The following is a 21149-nucleotide window of genomic DNA, read 5'->3' on the forward strand; positions in this document are numbered from 1 at the left end:
GTGGCAGCAGACAGGGTATACAGGCACCTCCTGACGTTCTGGAGACATCTTGTCAATTATGGTGGTTGAGGGGAAAGGTCAAAAGATTCCTTAAACTTAAGTGATTCACAGAGGAACCTGACTTGAGAAAATCTTATAAAATATCCTGAGAGGGGCTTCCCTGGTGGTGCAGTGGTTGAGAGTCTGCCTGCTGATGCTGGGGGCACGGGTTCGTGACCCGGTCTGGGAAGATCCCACATGCCGCGGAGCGGCTGGGCCCATGAGCCATGGCCGCTGAGCCTGCGCGTCCAGAGCCTGTGCTCCGCAACGGGAGAGGCCACAGCAGTGAGAGGCCCGCGTGTACCGCAAAAAAAAAAAAAAAAAAATCCTGAGAGATAAATGTCAGTATTTTGAAGGTTAGGGTCTACGGTGCTAGGACTCCTCATTTAATTCATTTTATAGGACTTGAAAATCAGGAACTTGTGGGTTTGAGTTTGTGGAGCTACATCTTACCACACAGCACCCACTGTCAAGGTGTCTGAAAAATTGAAACCCACGTAAGATAAATGAGAAAGAGTAAAATCAAAGTGACTCTGAAAGGACTGTTATTTTTCAGAATGGGCTTCATTTCTCCCTTCATATAAGGAAATTTTTACTCCCCTGACACCCAAAAGAGGTGTTTTCCATCCGTCTTCTACATCTCCTGAGGTTCTTCTGATTGTTAAAATGTTTGCTAAACTCAGAGGGAATCAATTTGCAGATTGTGTCTGGAATTTGCTAGCCACTTTCTTTCTTTCCACACACTTCCAGAGCACGGGGTTCATAGTAAGTATATTTCCAGGGTATATGGGATTCACGCTATTTTATTATTAATTTCTACTTCTAGAGCTTACCTGATTTAGTAAAAAACCAAGAGTGGAGAATACCTGTTTTCTGTTATAGATATACATGATTTTAACCAACAACAAAACCAAATCTTTGAATTTGCATGTATTTCCTTAACTTTAAATCAACAGTTAGGTTTTCTTGTATCGTTGCCCTAGGAGAGGGAAATATAACACAGAGCAAAATCCACAAACTCTTTCACCATGTCATGTGCATATTACAGGGGGGAGAAGAAGTATGCCCCTAACAAATTATTTATGTCAATAATTGCGTTTTTGTTCTACATACTTATGCATTTACATGTATGTGTGTGTGCATTTTTGTACATATACATCATATAATTCACAATAGAAAAGCAAATTACTTTTTTCACTTTTCTATATTAAGCACTGATATTTGGTCTCAATGGCTTCTTTAAAATTAATAACCAGAAATGTCTGTGACTTGAAAACTCTTCCTTCCAGGGTGGATCCATGCTTGTGATGGTAGCCCTGTAGCAACCTGTGTAGATGTGAACAGTCAGTAAATTCCAGGGTGCCCCCCACTTTACTAGTCCAAGTGTTCTACTCTCTACTCCTTCTATGTGACTGTGATATCCAAGAAAATGGAATCAGAGACAAACACTCTGGAAAAAGGAGTCAAAACTTTGCCCTGGAAAATGTAATACAGTTAAAAGCGCACTGTAAACTAAACCACAAGTCCTCAGTTTTTTGTTTGTTTGTTTGTTTGTTTGTTTTTGCGGTACGCGGGCCTCTCACTGTTGTGGCCTCTCCCGTTGCGGAGCACAGGCTCCGGACGCGCAGGCTCAGTGTCCATGGCTCACAGGCCCAGCTGCTCCACGGCATGAGGGATCTTCCCGGACCGGGACACGAACCCGTGTTCCCTGCATCGGCAGGCGGACTCTCAACCACCGCGCCACCAGGGAGGCCCAAGTCCTCAGTTTTAAGAATGGCCCTACAACGTACAGATTCGGTTACTCTGAGACTCTGGAACAGCACTTGATTTCTGAGTCAGAACCTATTCATCAGCAAAACGGAAGCACTATTACATATTTCGTAAGCTTATTGTGAATATGAAGGAGATAATATACACAACCCACTGCAGTGGAGCCAAAGAAACCAATGGGGGTTGATGCCACAAATCCTAGAAAGATTGACTAAAGATGAAAACTGATCAATGATGAAAAAAACGTATTTAACGTTTTTTGATAACTCTGATTTTTATCTGGAATATTTTCATGGGAATTTCCTTTTAGGGTGAAATTAAATTAAAATATGGCATAATATTTGTTAGTCCATAATTCAGTCTTTGTATGTTTTGTTAGGAAGGTAAAACTATCTGGCAAAGCAAGAAGAAAGATCTTTTACATGCACACAAAGCTTGGCTCCTTCACCAAGCTGATCCTTTTGCTGACTGGTCAGAATACTTGTGCGTGAAGGACTGCTTTCACAGTTACCTGATTTTCATGGCATGGGCCCTGGCAATACTCAGTCAAGCTCTCCAGAGTCTGGTTGACCAGCACTACATTCTTCTCATTGATGTAGAGACCCAAGAGGCCCAGGCCACCCGTCGTACTTCCACAAATGCAGTCCAAAAACTGAAGGGTCTCACAAACAAGGTTGTAATTTGTTTTGTTGTTTTGATTCCTCAAGAAATTCTAAAGGCAAAAGAAAGCATACCTGAAGCATTAAAAAAAAAAAAATCACTGTGCTAATTGTTTTTAGTTCTCTCCATAGGAGTGTTTTTCTAACTCGAGAGGATCCCCGTGGTAATGTGGAATGGAATGGCTATTTATATGGAAGCATTTACATTTATTAAATTTCTCCTGGGTTTAAGAAATAAAAGATGCATTTTTTCCCAAGCATCTATATTTATCAGTATGGTTCATAACGAATATTTCTCAACATCATTGTCTTAAAACTATACACAAAGGACAAAAACAATAGGTAGTAGGAAAAGGAGAAGGAAAAAGAATCTGGAAAGAAATTCATTAGGAAAAGAAGAAATCAAATATTCAACTAAATGATCCCTTATAAACAGTGTAGCTTCAAACAGTAAATGATGCAACCATTACGGAGGGCAACTTGGAAGCACCTGTCAATATTTTCAGTTAACATACGACTGCAAAGAGGTTCACAGCATACTGCTTATAACAGCCCAAACTGGAAACCACACCATACCCATCACAATGTGACTGGTTTAATAAATAAACGTACATCCAAACACTGGAATATATTGAAGCTATAACAATGAGGTACTTCAATATGTACTGATATAAACATAATCTAGTAATAAGTAATTTAGTAATAAGATATATTACTAAATGATAAAAGTAAGTGGAAGACCATTATATTGTGTGTGTATTTTTTAAAGGTTTACATGTACAGATCAGTATGCTTATATGTGCATAAAAATTTCTGGAAGGAAACACAACCTGTTAGAGTGATTTTGAGACCTTGCCCGCTTGCTGACAGATGCGGTCCAGTAGCTGGAGCAGCCGGGGACCCGCAGGAACTGAATCGGCAGCCAGCGGCGGACCCTCTCTAGAACCAAGTCTATCGAGAGATTATGCATTCTGTCCAGTCAATGCCATGGATAAGCATCCCCACGGTCTCAGTGCTCCTGCTAGAGGTGAGAGATTACAGCAAACTATATGACAGCATAGAGGAGTTTCCATACGTATTGCTGAGGGAATAAGAATCTTATCGATCTTCTTTAAAGAACGAACTTCTGCAGAGGGCAGACAGCAGAAGCAAGAACTACAATCCTGCAACCTGTGGAACAAACACCACATTCACAGAAAGAGAGACAAGATGAAAAGGCAGAGGGCTATGTACCAGATGAAGGAACAAGATAAAACCCCAGAAAAACAACTAAATGAAGGTAGATAGGCAACCTTCCAGAAAAAGAATTCAGAATAACAATAGTGAACATGATCCAGGACCTCGGAAAAGGAATGGAGGCAAAGATCGAGAAGATGAAAGAAATGTTTAACAAAGACCCAGAAGAATGAAGGAACAAACAAACAGAGATGAACAATACAATAACTGAAATGAAAACTACACTAGAAGGAATAAATAGCAGAATAACTGAGGCAGAAGAACGGATAAGTGACCTGGACGACAGAATGGTGGAATTCACTGTTGCAGAACGGAATAAAGAAAAAAGAATGAAAAGAAATGAAGACAGCCTAAGAGACCTCTGGGACAACATTAAATGCAACAACATTTGCATTATAGGGGTCCAGAAGGAGAAGAGAGAAAGGACCCGAGAAAATATTTGAAGAGGTTATAGTCTAAAACTTCCCTAACATGGGAAAGGAAGTAGCCACCCAAATCCAGGAAGCGCAGAGAGTCCCATACAGGATAAACCCAAGGAGAAACACGCTGAGACACATACTAATCAAATTGGCAAAAATTAAAGACAAAGAAAAATTATCAAAAGCAGCAAGGGAAAAATGACAAATAACATACAAGGGAATTCCTTTGAGATTAACAGCTGATTTCTCAGCAGAAACTCTACAAGCCAGAAGGCCGTGACATAATATACTTAAAGTGATGAAAGGGAAGAACTTACAACCAAGATTACTCTACCAGGCAAGGATCTAATTCAGATTCGATGGAGAAATCAAAAGCTTTACAGACAAGCAAAAGCTAAGAGAATTGAGCACCACCAAACCGGCTCTACAAAAAACACTAAAGGAACTTCTCTAAGTGGGAAACACAAGAGAAGAAAAGGACCTACAAAAACAAACCCAAAACAATTAAGAAAATGGTCATAGGAACATACATATCGATAATAACCCTAAATGTGAATGGATTAAATGCTCCAACCAAAAGACACAGGCTTGCTGAATGGATGCAAAAACAAGACCCATATATATGCTGTCTACAAGAGACCCACTTCAGACCTAGGGACACATACAGACTGAAAGTGAGGGGATGGAAAAAGATATTTCATGCAAATGGAAATCAAAAGAAAGCTGGAGTAGCAATACTCATATCAGATAAAATAGGCTTTAAAATAAAGAATGTTACAAGAGACAACGAAGGACACTACATAATGATCAGGGGATCAATCCAAGAAGAAGATATAACAATTATAAATATATATGCACCAAACATAGGAGAACCTAAATACGTAAGGCAACTGCTAACAGCTGTAAAAGAGGAAATCGACAGTAACACAATAATAGGGGGGACTTTAACACCTCACTTACACCAACGGACAGATCATCCAAAATGAAAATAAATAAGGAAACAGAAGGTTTAAGTGACACAATAGACCAGATAGATTTAATTGATATTTATAGGACATTCCATCCAAAAACAGCAGATGACACTTTCTTCTCAAGTGTGCACAGTACATTCTCCAGGATAGATCACATCTTGGGTCACAAATCAAGCCTCAGTAACTTTAAGAAAATGGAAATCATATCAAGCATCTTTTTTGACTACAACACTATGAGATTAGAAATCAAATACAGGGAAAAAAAGTAAAAAACACAAACACATGGAGGCTAAACAATACGTTATTAAATAACCAAGAGATCACTGAAGAAATCAAAGAGGAAATCAAAAAATACCTAGAGACAAATGACAATGAAAACAGAACAATCCAAAACCTATGGGATGTAGCAAAAGCAGTTCTAAGAGGCAAGTTTATAGCTATACAAGTCTACCTCAAGAAACAACTCAAATAAACAATCTAACGTTACACTTAAAAGAACTAGAGAAAGAAGAACAAACAAAACTCAAAGTTAGCAGAAGGAAAGAAATCATAAAGATCAGGGCAGAAATAAATGAAATAGAAACAAAGAAAACAATAGCAAAGATCAATAAAACTGAAAGCTGGTTCTTTGAGAAGACAAGCAAAATTGATAAAACATTAGCCAGACTCATCAAGAAAAAGAGAGGACTCAAATCAATAAAATTAGAAATGAAAAAGGAGAAGTTACAACAGACACTGCAGAGATACAAAGCATCCTAAGAGACCACTACAAGCAACTCTATGCCAATAAAATGGACAATCTGGAAGAAATGGACAAATTCTTAGAAAGGTATAACCTCCCAAGACTGAATGAGGAAGAAGTAGAAAATATGAACAGACCAATAACAAGCAATGAAATTGAAACTGTGATAAAATATCTTCCAAGAAACAAAAGTCCAGGACCAGATGGCTTCACAGGTGAATTCTATCAAACATTTAGAGAAAAGCTAACACCCGTCCTTCTCAAACTCTTCCAAAAAATTGCAGAAGAAGGAACATGCCCAAACTCATTCTATGAGGCCACCATCACCCTGATACCAAAACCAGACAAAGATACTACAAAAAAAGAAAATTACAGATCAATATCACTCATGAATATAGATGCAAAAATCCTCAACAAAATACTAGCAACAGAATCCAACAACACATTAAAATGATCATGCACCATGACCAAGTGGGGTTATCCCAAGGATGCAAGGACTCTTCAATATATGCAAATCAATTAATGTGATACACCATATTAACAAATTGAAGAATAAAAACCATATGATCATCTCAAGAGATGCAGAAAAAGCTTTTGACAAAATTCAACACCCAGTTATGATAAAAACTCTCCAGAAAGTGGACATAGAGAGAACCTACCTCAACATAATAAACGCCATATATGACAAACCCACAGCAAACATCACTCTCCATGGTGAAAAACTGAAAGCATTTCCTCTAAGATCAGGAACAAGACAAGGATGTCCACTCTTGCCACTATTATTCAACATAGTTTTGGAAGTCCTAGTCACAGCAATCAGAGAAGAAAAAGAAATAAAAGGAATACAAATTGGAAAAGAATAAGTAAGACTGTCACTGTTTGCAGATGACATGACATGATTTGTATGGAGACACAAAAGATCCCAAATAGCCAAAGCAGTCTTGAGGGAAAAAAACGGAGCTGGAGGAATCAGACTCCCTGACTTCAGACTATACTATAAAGCTACAGTAATCAAGACAATATGGTACTGGCACAAAAACAGAATCATAGATCAATGGAACAAGATAGAAAGCCCAGAGATAAACCCATGCACCTATGGTCAACTAATCTATGACAAAGGAGACAAGGATATACAATGGAGAAAAGAGAGTCTCTTCAATAAGTGGTGCTGGGAAAACTGGACAGCTACATGAAAAGAATCAAATTAGAACACTCCCTAACACCATACACAAAAATAAACTTAAAATGGATTCGAGACCTAAATGTAAGACTGGACACTATAAAACTCGTAGAGGAAGACATAGAAAGAACACACTTTGACATAAATCACAGCAAGATCTTTTTCGATCCACCTCCTAGAGTAATGGAAATAAAAACAAAAGTAAACAAATGGGACCTAATGAAACTTGAAAGCTTTTGCAGAGCAAAGGAAACCATAAACAAGATATAAAGACAGCCCCCACAATGGGAGAAAATATTTGCAAACGAATCAATGGACAAAGGATTAATCTCCAAAATATATAAACAGCTTATGCAGCTCAATATTAAAAAAACAAACAACCCAATCTAAAAATGGGCAGAAGACCTAAACAGACATTTCTCCAAAGAAGACATTCAGATGGCCAAGAAGCACATGAAAAGCTGCTCAACATCACTAATTATTAGAGAAATGCAAATCAAAACTACAATGAGGTAACACCAGTTAGAATGGACATCATCAGAAAATCTACAAACAACAAATGTGGAGAGAGTGTGGAGAAAAGGGAACCCTCTTGCACTGTTGGTGGGAATGTAAATTGATACAGCCACTATGGAGAACAGTATGGAGGTTCCTTAAGAAACTAAAAATAGAATTACCATAGGACCCAGCAATCCTACTACTGGGCATATACCCAGAGGAAACCATAATTCAAAATGACACATGCACCCCAGTGTTCATTGCAGCACTATTTACAATAGGCAGGTCATGGAAGCAACCTAAATGCCCATTGACAGACGAATGGATAAAGAAGATGTGGTACATATATACAATGGAATATTACTCAGCCATAAAAAGAAATGAAATTGGGTCATTTGTTGAGACGTGGATGGATCTAGATACTGTCATACAGAGTAAAGTAAGTCAGAAAGAGAAAAACAAATATCGCATATTAACGCATATATGTGGAACCTAGAGAAATGGTACAGATGAACCGGTTTGCAGGGCAGAAGTTGAGACACAGATGTAGAGAACAAACGTATGGACACCAAGGGGGGAAAGCTGCAGGGGGATGGGGGTGGTGGTGTGATGAATTGGGAGATTGGGATTGACATGTATACACTGATGTGTATAAAATTGATGACTTATAAGAGCCTGCTGTATAAACAAACAAAAAAAAGTGATTTCATGGGGGAATAAACCTGGTGAAAGGGTAAGCAAAGATGGAAACTTTTATTTTATTTTAATTTATTACTTATTTTCACTAATTTAATTTACTATTTAATTCATTTGAATTCATTTCTACCATTTATTCTATTTCCTTTTAGTTTGCATTTGTGATTTTTTTCCCAATTTTTTGTATTGTGGCAAAATATACATAAAATTTACTCTTAACCATTTTTAAGTGTACACAGATGGGTGGTATTAAACATATGCATAATGTTTAGCTACCATGTCCATCATCCATTTCTATAACTCCTTTCATCTTTGTAAAACTAAAACTCTACACCTGTTAACAACTCCCCATTCTCCCTCTCCCTAGCCCTTGACAACCACCCTTCTACTTTCTGTCTTCATTATTTTGACTACTCTATCTCATACAAGTGGGATCACACAGGATTTGTCTTTTTGTGTGTCTTATTTCACTTAGCATAATGCCCCCAGGTTCATACACGTTGTAGCGCGTGTCAGAACTTCCTTCCTTGTTAAGGCTGAATGATATTATATTTTTCATATACACCTCATTTTGTGTATCCATTCATCTGTTAATGGACACTGGGGCTGCTTCTATATATTAACTATTGTGAATAATTCTAACACGTATTTGTAATAAAACAAAACTCTTTTATAAAGTAGCATTTTCCAAATTGTTTGATCCCACATTCCTATCAGTAAGATGTTTGATCAGATACTACGTATCCACTTCCCACATGGACAGACCACATGGGTCAGGATAAGTGCACAGGCACATATTCAATATCTTCCCTCTGCAAATAAAGCTTCTGGTCTTTTCTTGCTGACAGCTCTGCAGCAGCTCTCTCCAAGTTGTGGTGGGGTGGTCCACAAGAGTCACGGCTTCCACCATTCATTAATTCCTGAGGGTCTCATCTCCTTGGAGGATATTCAATCCAATTAATATGAATCTACCCTCTCTTACCAATTCAGAGCACCTGCACTTTAGATGCTTACTAGAGAACACAGCTTCAAACTCTGCTGTCGCTCTAATACTGGAGTTGTGCTCTTAGAAATGATGTCACCGTTCATGTGGTTTTTCTATGGTGACATAAGCAGCATGTACAAATGATGCCCAAAACAAAGGGGCCAAAATTCCTAGGCACACCTAAGTTCATCTATTTGACAACAAAAAATGTACCAAAGAAGATGTAAGGCCAGGATTATATTAATTTACAAAGGTATCAACCTTCACTGCTGTAAAAAATCCTCTTCCCCAAGTAAATCAATGAAGTTAGAACGCTCCCTCACACCATACACAAAAATCAATTCAAAATGGCTTAGAGACTTAAATATAAGACATAATACCATAAAACTCCTAGAAGAGAACATAGGGAAAATATTCTCTGACATAAATTGTAGCAATATTTTCTTAGGTCAGTCTTCCTAGGTAAAAGAAATAAAAGCAAAAATAAACAAATGTGATCTAATAAAACTTATAAGCTTTTGCACAGCAAAGGAAACCATCAACAAAACGAAAAGACAACCTACAGACTGGGAGAAAATATTTGCAAATGATGCAACCGACAAGAGATTAATTTCCAAAATATATAAACAGCTCATACAACTCACTATCAAAAAAGCAAACAACTCAGTTGAAAAATGGGCAGAAGACCTAAAGAGACATTTCTCCAAAGAAGACATACAGATGGCCAACAAGCATATGAAAAGATGCTCAACACTGCTAATTATTAGAGAAATTCAAATCCAAACTACCTCACACCAGTCAGAATGGCTATCATCAAAAAGTCTACAAATAATAAATGCTGGAGAGGGTGTGAAGAAAAGGGAACCCTCCTACACTATTGGTGGGAATGTAAATTGGTGCAGCCACTATAGAAAAGTGTGGATGGTCCTTAAAAAATAAACATAGAGTTACCATATGATCCAGCAATCCCGCTCCTTGGCATATACCCAGAAAAGACAAAAACTCTAATTCAAAAAGATACACTTACCCTTATATTCACAGCAGCATTATTTACAATAGCCAAGACATGGAAGCGATCGAAGTGTCCATCAACAGACACATGGATAAAGAAGATGTAACACACACACACACACACACACACACACACACACACACACTGGAATATTACTCAGCCATAAAAAGGATTGAAACAATGCTATTTGCAGCAACATGGATTGATCTAGAGAGATACCACTTATATGTGGAATCTAAAAAAATAGTACCAATGAACTTATTTACAAAACAGAAACAGACTCACAGACAGAAAACAAACATATGGTTACCAAAGGGGAAGGGGGAAGGAGGAGGGAAAAATTAGGAGTATGGGATTAACAGATTCACACTACCATATATAAAGTAGATAAATAATAGGGATTTACTCTATAGCACAGGGAACTATTCCATATCTCATAATAAGGTATGATGGAAAAGAATTTTAAAAAGGAAATATATATATATATATATGAATCATTTTGCTGTACTCCTGAAACTAAAACAATATTGTAAATCAACCACACTTCAAAAGCAAAAAAAAAAAAAAAAAAATCCTCTTCTATATTAACTCTGTTTCTAATGAAGACATACAAAGATACTCTGTATCCTCACTCAAGAAATATGAACTGAGTTGGGAATGATGAAAGCCTCCACAGTCTTATAAAACCATGAAACATACTGATGAGGCAAATGGGACCTTACTTAACAAATCCCGGAGTCCTAAGGTTAGATGATACCCACTGAGGCTAAAGAGATGTGAGTTGAAAATGCAAAGAATGATACCGTAGGAGCCTGATTTTTTTTCATGCATAAAGGAATTTTCCTCTCATTTTTCTTCACTTAGATACCAAAGTTTCTTCCATTTCAGAAGAGCACTATTGTTTTTATTGTTTCTCCCAAACTCTCTCCAAAACTACTTGTTAGTTTTATTTGAATTTAATTACCTATAATCATAGGCTGTATGCTCGGCTTTCACACAAAATAGAACAAATACCTGCAGTTCCCGGTTGTGATTCTCACAGAGTAACTGAAGAAATCTCAGAATTGGCTGCATGATGGCAATGGCAGGACTCATTGTTACTTCCTCTGCAGACTTTTCCTCAGCGTTTCCCGCTTCTGATCCTGTGCAAATGATGTCTATTTCTGGATCCATTTCTCTTCTGTACGCACAGTATGCTTTGGATGTTGCCGAAGAAGCTTCTGTTAATTGCCCTTTCATTCCCTCTTTTAAATGTAATGATGAATCTCTCACTGAAAATAAAGCAGTATTCTTATATTTATGAATTAACTTCCTTTTGCTAATTAAAAAAAAAGACAGTTATCCAAATTCTCTAACAATTGAATTTAAAATCACCTGACAAGAGGTGCAAGAATTTCCCAAAAAGAATCCGAGAGGTAGCAACTAAAAAATTAACTTTGCACTGGGATATTAAAAAAAAGATCTTAATGCTTAGCCAATTTTAGAGGGGCTCCTGTCTTTGTGATAAATATGAAATGTCAGAGTTCCTGAATACGAGAAGGTTGGAAAATAGGGCAAACTTCAAAAATGTTAATATTTAGATGATTTGTATTTACTACACTGATGACTTCATTATTCCAAATACCAAAAATCTTTCATAGAGTTTACTGCTGTAATTCCTGTTCTTACAGTTTAAATTTCATGAACATTCAGAAGGTTTGGGCAGTTGTTCTTTACCATAAATTTCACACTGAAATCAAACATTTTCATGTCACTTGTTGCTTTGCACTGATAACTCCTTGCTTGAGCTTGGCCCTACAGAGCTCTTTCAAGGTCAACCCCATGACCACAAAAATTCAAGGATGGAGTTCTAGTCACAGCTGGAATAATTAGACTAAGACAAGTGAGATAAAAAACATAAGAGAGATCTAAAAACTGTGTTACCCCTCTTTTCCCTCACTCTATTCTCCCCAATACTCAACTATTTCTTTACCTCTCATTCGTGGGCCAGATGTCATCAATTCGTTGTCATCATCCCTTTTTTTGTTACCTAAGTCTATGGTATTAACTGTCACTGTTGATCTTATCTCTTTCTGAGCAGCCTTCATTCGGTCATAGAGAACTTTGAAGAATTTTTCTGACTTTTTTTGTTCATGCAACTGCTGGTAGAAGGAATACTGCAAGAAAACATATTTTAAGACATCTATACCCAAGGGGAGAAAATAATGTTTTTATGTTTGAAATAAACATAAGCATTATGGATAAAAGTCTATATTTAATGTGCTGCCCATGATTATTTCATAAACTGACAGCTTTGCTAGTCTCCTGTACTATTTACTGTGTCCTAATAATAGCTTGTATTTGCTTAGCACTTTCCACTAAAATCCAACATAATTTCATGTTATTGAATTCATCTTTACTGATTATTTGTTTTAAAATTTTACAAAGGTACTGTAAGAAGGGGTATGCAAAGAGCGCTTTGATTTTTATATTATTATGAAGTCATGTTTTGATTCAACACATATTTACTGAGGGCCTACTATGTGCCGGGTCCCGTGCTATGAAGGGATAGAACAAACAGGGGAGACAACTACAGTCTCTGCCCTTGTGACTTTGTAATCTAGCATGGAAAACAACCACTAATCTGATGGTAAATGTGAGTCTATAAAGAGTTATTTTTCTCTTTGTCTAAATTATAGTACATTTAATTTAGAATGTGTTACCATGGCAGCCTCACTCACAGGAACCCACTGATAAGTAGGCACTAAATTCTTTTGGTACTTTATTAGATACGTTGCTTTGCATGGGGTCTAGGGCAAGCCCACCATAAAATGTATAAAGTGAATTCTGCTTTAGAGTAAATAATGATGTAGAAAGGATTCAACACCCGAAGTATGATAAAACATGTCTCACGGAGAGGTGGAAATACTGAAACTTGAGAATATCTGCCCTAATCATGGTCTGCTTAATGACTTCAGGAAGTAACCGAACAGGTAGGAGATGGGAAAGGTGGTACACTCCAGAGAAGTCAGGATTCACACTGGGTGGGGAAATTGTAAGTTATTAAGACTAAAACCTTGGAATAGATGCAACACAAACAAGAGAAAGTAAAAAAAAATTAATAAAGATAATAATTCCAGGAACTGTGCTGATAAAAAAGAGTTATATAACCTTGATGAGAGACAACTAACGGGAAGAAAACATCTGAAGAAATAATGACTTCCAGATCAACTAGAATTGACCATAATCCAATACATCTAAACAGTCAATTTTGGGGAGTTTGGCTCCTGCAGATAGGCTTTCCTGAAAGAATGCCTGAAACCATGACTCATAGGTCCTGGAACTTATAGGTGAGACTCTAATGACATCAGGGCTTGAAATGGATGCCTGTCCTGCAATTTGTGATGTGGGCGATGCATATTCTCCAAATGTTTCATGAAGTCTTACAAGTTGGCTTCATACCTACAAGGGGGAAGCTCTAAGCAGAGGGCTAGCAGCAACTCAAGAAAGCAGGCCCAAAAGCCACAGTAACCATAGCAACCACAGTGAAACAGTCAAGCTGGTTTTGTTAATTCAAAGGATAAATTCAGCATTCAGAGACCTCTGTGGTCTCATAAATTAAGCTGATGCTTGAACCCTAATATTTTCAATATAATGGGGTTAGAAGGTAGAGAGGGATTCCTATATATTAATGAGGAAGTTATAGAACTTTGTGGTTCTATGAAAACAAAGTTTTATAATTTATGTTGTTCCCTGACATATATTATCTCATTGATTCTTTCAGTGCAACTGTGTGATGAACACGGTATTCTTATTTCCATTTTGTAGATCAATAAAATATGGTTTGGTGAATGTAAACAACTTGCCCAATATTATATAAGTAGTAAGTGGGTAGAGCTAGGATTTAAATCCAGATTCTCTGACTCTAAATCACTAAATTTATAAAATAACCCCTTAAGCTCAAAATATCAGATGATTTACACAGACTTTTAAAAACCAGGGCTCTATAAAGCTGGACAGTATGATTTTAATAAGATAAACAGTATGCTTTTTATGTGTATATAATCTCAACAGGTAGCATAACGATCTACCTCACAAAAGAGGTGGGCTTTGACTGGGGAAGCACCTCCATGAGCTTCAGCGTATAAGAGGAAACTCTAAGGTTTTTGGGGGGAGCCACGGGTGATAGATAAACAGATCTATGTGACAGAGGAAGGACTTTCCCCCAAGAAGACTAGACTAGACTAGAGACTAGAAATGAGAGGACAGAGAAGAGAAATGAAGTGAGGAACCAGAGAGATGAAGTAAGACCAGGGTGTGACTCAGGGTGATCAGCCAGTGAAACTTCCTAGGAGTGAGGCGGTAGAAGGATATTTTCGAAAGGAGATGTTTGTAGTGGTTAACAGCACAGACTCTGGAGCCAGTCTGCATGGGTTCCAATCCTAGCTTGATCTCTAACTAGCTATGTGAGTTTAGGTATATCTCAGATTCTTCTTTGTCAAGATGAGATAGGACACAAGTTCCTGCACAGGTTGTTTGTGAGGATTAACCAAGTTATTACACAGAAAGCACCAAGAATAGCACTCGGTGGAGGTATTATTTTCATTGTTGCTATTATTAGCGTGCAATTTGAAATTGTAATCTAACCACCTCCTCTATCCTCCCCCTCAACCATTCTCTAATAAAGTATATTAAACATATAAATTGATTTATGTAGCTAGGAGGATAGAAATTAAGGAAGAGGATCAGATTCCTACCTCAGTACTACAGAAGCTGCCAAGTGCCAAGACAGCCCATGAACTAAGAAGAAAGCAAGACATTAGTGGCCAGCGAGACTATGAGAATGTAACCCCTCCTGGATTTTGGCAGAAGTCTTGGCGAGGGCAAGGATTCAAGTTGACCTCAACTAGACCTCTTAGGGCCGGGAGCACACAGTTGACATCTGGGTTACACAATGATGTAGATAAGTGAGAAACACGAATAGGGTAAGGCTGGTAAATGAGACTGTCATAACCCATCTTAAAAGAAGGTTTTCTTATACAAAAATCATTGAATGCTATCCACATCAACAAATATTTGTTGAATGGCTATAAAGCACCATAGATATAAAGAACAAGACATGATCCCCTACTTTAAAGAAGATGACATTTAACTGGAGAGACAGGATGTCATATAAATAACAACCAAACAAAGCTGCACAGGCAAAGTGTCAAGTGAGCATCAAAGAAACAAATGCTATGGGAGCTCAGATAAAGGACTGGTCCCAAAGGCCCCAACCAGACAGGGAAGACTTTGTGAATGAGGTAGAATTTGATTCGGACCGCTCATTCATAGAGTCATTCACTCCTGAACATTTATTGAATCCCTAGGCTGGGCCAGCCATGGTGCCAGACACAAGGGATGCAAAGATGGAAAACATGTGGTCTCAACCTCTAAGGAATCATGGCCTGATGAACTCCTGCAGGATAGAGCAGAAGCATACAGTACCTAGTGGACAATTCTGCCCAGTGGGACATAGGATCAGAAAAGGCTTCCAAAAGAAGTTCATGGGTTGAGTCCTTGAAGAGGAGAAAGTGACATGAGAAACGGCACAACACATCTAAGGAACTACAAGAGCTTAGTATAGCTGGTGCACAAGAGAGAGGACGGGGGAGGGGAGAGATGGAATAAGAAAGAAAAGATGGAAAACTTGAAGAGATTAGATCACGAAGGATCTTATGGACTACGGTAGAGTTTGCCTTTACAGGGAAAGTGACTGATTTTAAGCAGGAGAATAACGTGTGTTTTGGAGAGATATCTTTAGAGGTAACATGATTTTTTTTTTTTTAGCGTTTAATTAGATGTGGCTTCTACTTGCCATGAAGAGGGAAAATGGATTCTGGATTTTCCAATTAGTTGTAAGGGTCGTTTCCTTCCTGACCAAGGCAAACCTAGAAATATCAGATCAGTGAGCAGCAGGGCTGGGAGGATGATGCCTGTTCCCTGGGAACACTTCCCAGCTCCAGGGATCACACAGTGAGCGAGCTCTGCCTTTAAGTGGGGGGAGTCCAGACACAACTTGGCAGGAATTTCAAAGTGAAACACATGCCTTCTAGAAGCAGTGGTCTGATCCTGCATGCAAGCGAGCACACCGCTCACCGGAGCAGAGCACTGAATAGATGAACGATGACTCTCAAGTCACCCCTCCTGAGGTGGATGAGCAAACAGAATGAAGAAAGAAGACATGGTTCTTCGCTCCCCACACCAGTGAAAGCAGGGAGAGGCAACAGGGTAACGAGCACTGAGAGATTTGGGGCAAAAGGGAAAGGTAGAGTTCTGAGCTTCTGAAAAAGTATGTGAGATGGGTGGGGAATGTTATGGGAACTTGTTTTAATGCCAAATACTGTGCGAGGAGTTTATATATATTACCTCATTTAATTAATGCACTTAATTCTTTTTCTTCTACATTTAATTCTTTGATGAGTCAAAATGTTGTCCTGATTTGCTGAAAGTAAGCCTAAAATTTCCCTAAGCAAACCAGAATTTCTGGTATCATGTTAGAAATGATGCTGCAAAGGAGGGCTCTGCTTCACCGAATAATTTGTGGAGCTCTGTAGTTACTACAGCAAATCAAATAAATATATAAGGAAAATGTGGTTGTTTTTGGGTGGGGGAACAGTCATGAGAAGCTTAATGAAAAAACATTACTTTCCCTGGGTTTCTATAACAAGTAAATAAGAAATACAAAATAACAAAATGTAACAAATGGTCATGATGGTAAGCAAGTACCTGAGTTTGTGTATTTCCTCCTTCAAGCAAGGCAATGCCAAGTAAAATGCCTTCCGAAAAAATTCTGTCATTTTTGGTGCTCATTATAACATCGATGACAAGTTCAGATGCACCTTCTTTATCCAGTAGACACTGAATATCTGACATGGATATCCCCATCTTATCTGAATCTTGTCCAGAAAAGCTTCCTGTGATTAGGAAAAACAAATAAAAAAACCTTTGTCAGAAGGCAAAATTAATTCAAATGTTCAAATCCACTGTTTTATGAACCCAAAATTGTGCAAAGGTTTTTGGGCCTCTCACTGTTGCGGCCTCTCCCGTTGCGGAGCACAGGCTCCGGACGCGCAGGCTCAGCGGCCATGGCTCACGGGCCCAGCCGCTCCACGGCACGTGGGATCTTCCTGGACCGGGGCACGAACCCGCGTCCCCTGCATCGGCAGGCGGACTCTCAACCACTGCGCCACCAGGGAAGCCCCTGTGCAAAGGTTTTTAATAGTGCTTTTAAAATTTATTTTTCCAGTTTTATTGAGATATAACATCGTATGTCAATGATACATAACACTGTGTACGTTTAAGGTGTACAACATAATGCTTTGATATATGATATATTGCAAAATGATCACGACAATAAGATTAATTAAATTCATCATCTCATAAAGTTAATTTATTTTCCTTGTGATGAAAACTTTTAGGATCTATTCTCTTGGCAACTTTCAAATATGCAGTACAGTATTGTTAGCTATAGTCATCGTGTTGTATATTACATCTCCTGGATTTATTTATTTTAGAGCTGGAAGTTTGTTCCTTTTGACCCCTTTCCCTTGATTCCCCTACTCCCCACTCCCTGCCTCGGGCAAGCACAAATCTGATGCCTGTGTCTGGGAGTTTGGTGTTTTTAGATTACATATGTAAGCGACAGCAAAGATAGCCTGTCTTTGTCTGACTTAGTTCACTTTAGCATAACGCCCTTGAGGTCCATCCTAGTTGGCGCAAATGGCAGGATCTTCTTATTTTTGCTGTGGCTGATAATAGTGCTCTTTAAATGATTTTTATATTTGTGCTATGTTAAGTAAAATACTAGAGTAGCACTGCATGCAGACACGCTCTAAAAATCCGAAAATGAGGAAAAAATGATGTCTTGCCTCCTCCTTGTGCAGATTTGCAGTAGGCTCCAGAGAGGTGTCCGTTCATACAGACACCATAATTGCCTCTAAAGTACCGATTCAGGAGTATTTTTCTTAACGTAGTACCCTAATAAAAAGGATTAGAAAAGTGTAAGTTATTGTTTCTTTTTCTAGCAAAAGAAAAAATATCAATACATTAAAGTGCCACTTAAAATGCATTTTATCAATGATTTGAGACATGGAAAAAGTAACTTTATACTGCATAATATTTTCTGAGGCAAAAATCTGCAAATGTTTCCCAAGAAAATAACAATAGTTTTGCTTCTCCCAGAAATAAAGAATAAAATATAGTATTTTCAATGGACTATACTAGGAAAATCACAAACACTATACGTTTTAAATTGTTTCAAAAGTGTTGGTAAGAATATTTATGGTGGCTAAAGAAAACACAGATTAATAAATACCCTAAGAACTGGAAAGAGAAAGCCTTAGTTAGAGGGGCTCAGTAAAAAGAGCTAGAAAAGTGCTGGGTATACAGCAGGTGCTCAAAATATTAAGCTTGAGCAGACAAAGAGAATTATATTTAAACTCCAAGTGCTCTATTCTGAAGACAGTGGGCAAAAGACAGTGTATCAAACATGTAATTCAAAAATTCCTAAATCTTCAATTTTGTATGGATTACAAGACATTTTTTAAATGATATATTTTGCAATATAGTTGCTTGCATGTACATAAGAAATATAGACAACTCTAAATCTTCCAGTTCACTGGTTATTATTTTAAGAGACGAGAGTAATTTTTAAAGTATTATTTAAAGGCTGTATGTTTAAACTATTTAAATTAACACCACAACTGCCAAGGTAAGGAAACTGTGGCCCAAGAGCTTATGTAATTGGCTACAGATCGTGCAGCTAACAGGTGACAGAGTAAGACCTGAACTCAACTCTTGATGGCAAAACCCAGCCACTTCCCCGTGCTGCATTGCACGCTCCCTCCCCAGCATGCCTGCCTTTTATGCTGAGACAGGTGGCTTTCATTGCTCCTTCTCTCTCTCATGCTTTGGTTGTCCTTGTTTCTCCAGCCTTGTTTCACGTTTTGTCCTCAGCTCTTCTCCCCTCAGCTTCCTTCTCCCCATCAGCAACTTCATCTGACCCTTGCTTGCACAATCACCTGTGCAGGTCTCACTGCCAAGTGTGTTTCCTTCAGCTTTGACCTTGTTTTCCTGAGCCTCTCATCCTGTTTCCACTTACATTTCCTTATCTACATCCGGAGATTCTGGTGGCACCGCAAACTCAACTTTTCAGAAGGGAATATTCCTTCTCTCTTAAACCGGTTTTCCTCTCAAACTGAAGAAATTCAATTTATTTCAAGGAGATCACATCGTTCTGGTCTTTTAGGCTCCAAACTTAAGGGATCATCTATTAGCCACCACCCCCAACTTGACAATGATTTGTGAAATCCCGCCTACTCTACTTTTTCAACAGTTACTTCCAAAAGTGTCTTCACACATTATATTATAACCAAACCGAACTATGTGATGATTCCTCGACCACAGTTTTCTAAGTCTTTCTCTTTGTTCACATCATATTCTCTGTCTGAAAAGCTCTTCTTCTTCTTGTTTATGGACATGTCCTATCTCCCCTCCATTCTACCAATATTCGTTAGGTACCAAGTGTGTTTAGGCACTATCTTAGGTGAATAAGATATAACCCTCTCCTCAAAGAATTTGCAATACCATCGGTTCCATAATAGAGATGTATACTAAGCCCTACGGAAGCGCTTAAGGGGAAACAGCTGATTCGGAAGAGGCTTTACATGGCAAACCTCCCCTGCTAACCCAGACGATCATCCCAGCAAAGCTGTCTCGTGCACAGTGTGGAACAAATATGTATGTCCTAAATGCCACAGTGCCAAGAATCTCAACAGGCGCCCAGAGCCTTATAGCAACTTTCATTTATTGACACTTAAATTTTTTAGAACACAGACATTTATTATTGTACCCTATTTCATGTTTTCTTCCTCTAAGACTTTTTCATGTGGGGTGTTGTGAGTAAAGGTGATGATCAGTCTTGGAAGAGATAGTGAGGTGTTAAGAGCTTATTCTACCAGTGAAGAGAACTCAACTCGCCCCTGTCAAACCAAAGTGGGGCACTTAGAGAAGACGTAAGAAATGAAAACTTCTTTTTTTCTTTTAAAAGAAAGCCTTTAGAGTAAATTAACTTCATCCGGCCAAAGAAGCATCCTTCCAACAGGGGAGGAAAAACAAAATAAGACATTTCTTTGGAATCAAATGGGCTTTTACTGTGTATCTCATTACAGCAGAAGGAGATGCTACAAGAGACCTTTTTAGACCCATCAATTATAAGGCTGAGGTTGTATGTTGGGGAGAAAGACATGAGAACACATTGACTGAAGTACTTAATTTCTTTAAAGGGCACCTCAGTTTGCTGCACTAATCACGGTTCTCACCTCTACACATGAATGGATTGCTTCTCACTCTAACCTGGTAACATACAGTCGGCCCCGCTGTAATAAGTAAAACTGCCAAACGTGAAAACACAGGACTGTTTTTCTTGAAATGGTACAAGTCAGTGTCACTGTCTGGAAGAGAACCTGTTGTGAGTGGAACCCCAGGTCCATGTGAATGAGCTCCCTTTTTATTCTCTGTAAGAGCCTTTTAACCACATTAATCCAAAAACTCAACCAAGAGATAGAAAAGCAATAGTTTAAAGGATAAATATTATAGAAAGCTACATTTTACCCTCTGTTTTTAAAAATGCTCTTTATACTACTAGAAGAATAAAGCTGTTCAAAACCAATCAGACAGTGGAAGTGTTTCATATCACATTAAAATGAGCACCGTACTTGGCATCATTGCTAAATTCTTTTCAGGCAGATGAAATCACAGGTGCTTATCAGATTCATAAACAACTAAATCAAATGAGCAACACTCTTCTTATCTACTTCCGGCCTAGTTAGAAGCATATATTTTCTAACTATATGACATTCAGAATGCCACCGAAAGGAGACGGGGGCTCCCCATATCTCTGTTCTCAACTCTGGAGCCACAC

General features: G+C 38.3%; 1 protein-coding gene across 1 annotated transcript in view; it reads right to left on the minus strand.

The window, feature by feature from the left end:
• ITPR2 (inositol 1,4,5-trisphosphate receptor type 2) overlaps window positions 1–21149 on the minus strand; it is a 525336-nt gene that overhangs the window by 151362 nt on the left and 352825 nt on the right. The window contains exons 38-42 of the mRNA XM_029205992.1: window positions 18097–18205; window positions 16955–17142; window positions 12180–12363; window positions 11222–11478; window positions 2321–2521 (exon numbers count right to left, since the gene is read on the minus strand). Of these exons, the coding sequence (XP_029061825.1) occupies window positions 2321–2521; window positions 11222–11478; window positions 12180–12363; window positions 16955–17142; window positions 18097–18205 (939 nt within the window). The remainder of the gene's footprint in view (window positions 1–2320; window positions 2522–11221; window positions 11479–12179; window positions 12364–16954; window positions 17143–18096; window positions 18206–21149) is intronic.

Source organism: Monodon monoceros, unplaced genomic scaffold (genome assembly GCF_005190385.1).
Source record: "Monodon monoceros isolate NGI ecotype Baffin Bay Population unplaced genomic scaffold, NGI_Narwhal_1 Super_Scaffold_6, whole genome shotgun sequence".
Taxonomy (NCBI): Eukaryota; Metazoa; Chordata; class Mammalia; order Artiodactyla; family Monodontidae; genus Monodon; species Monodon monoceros.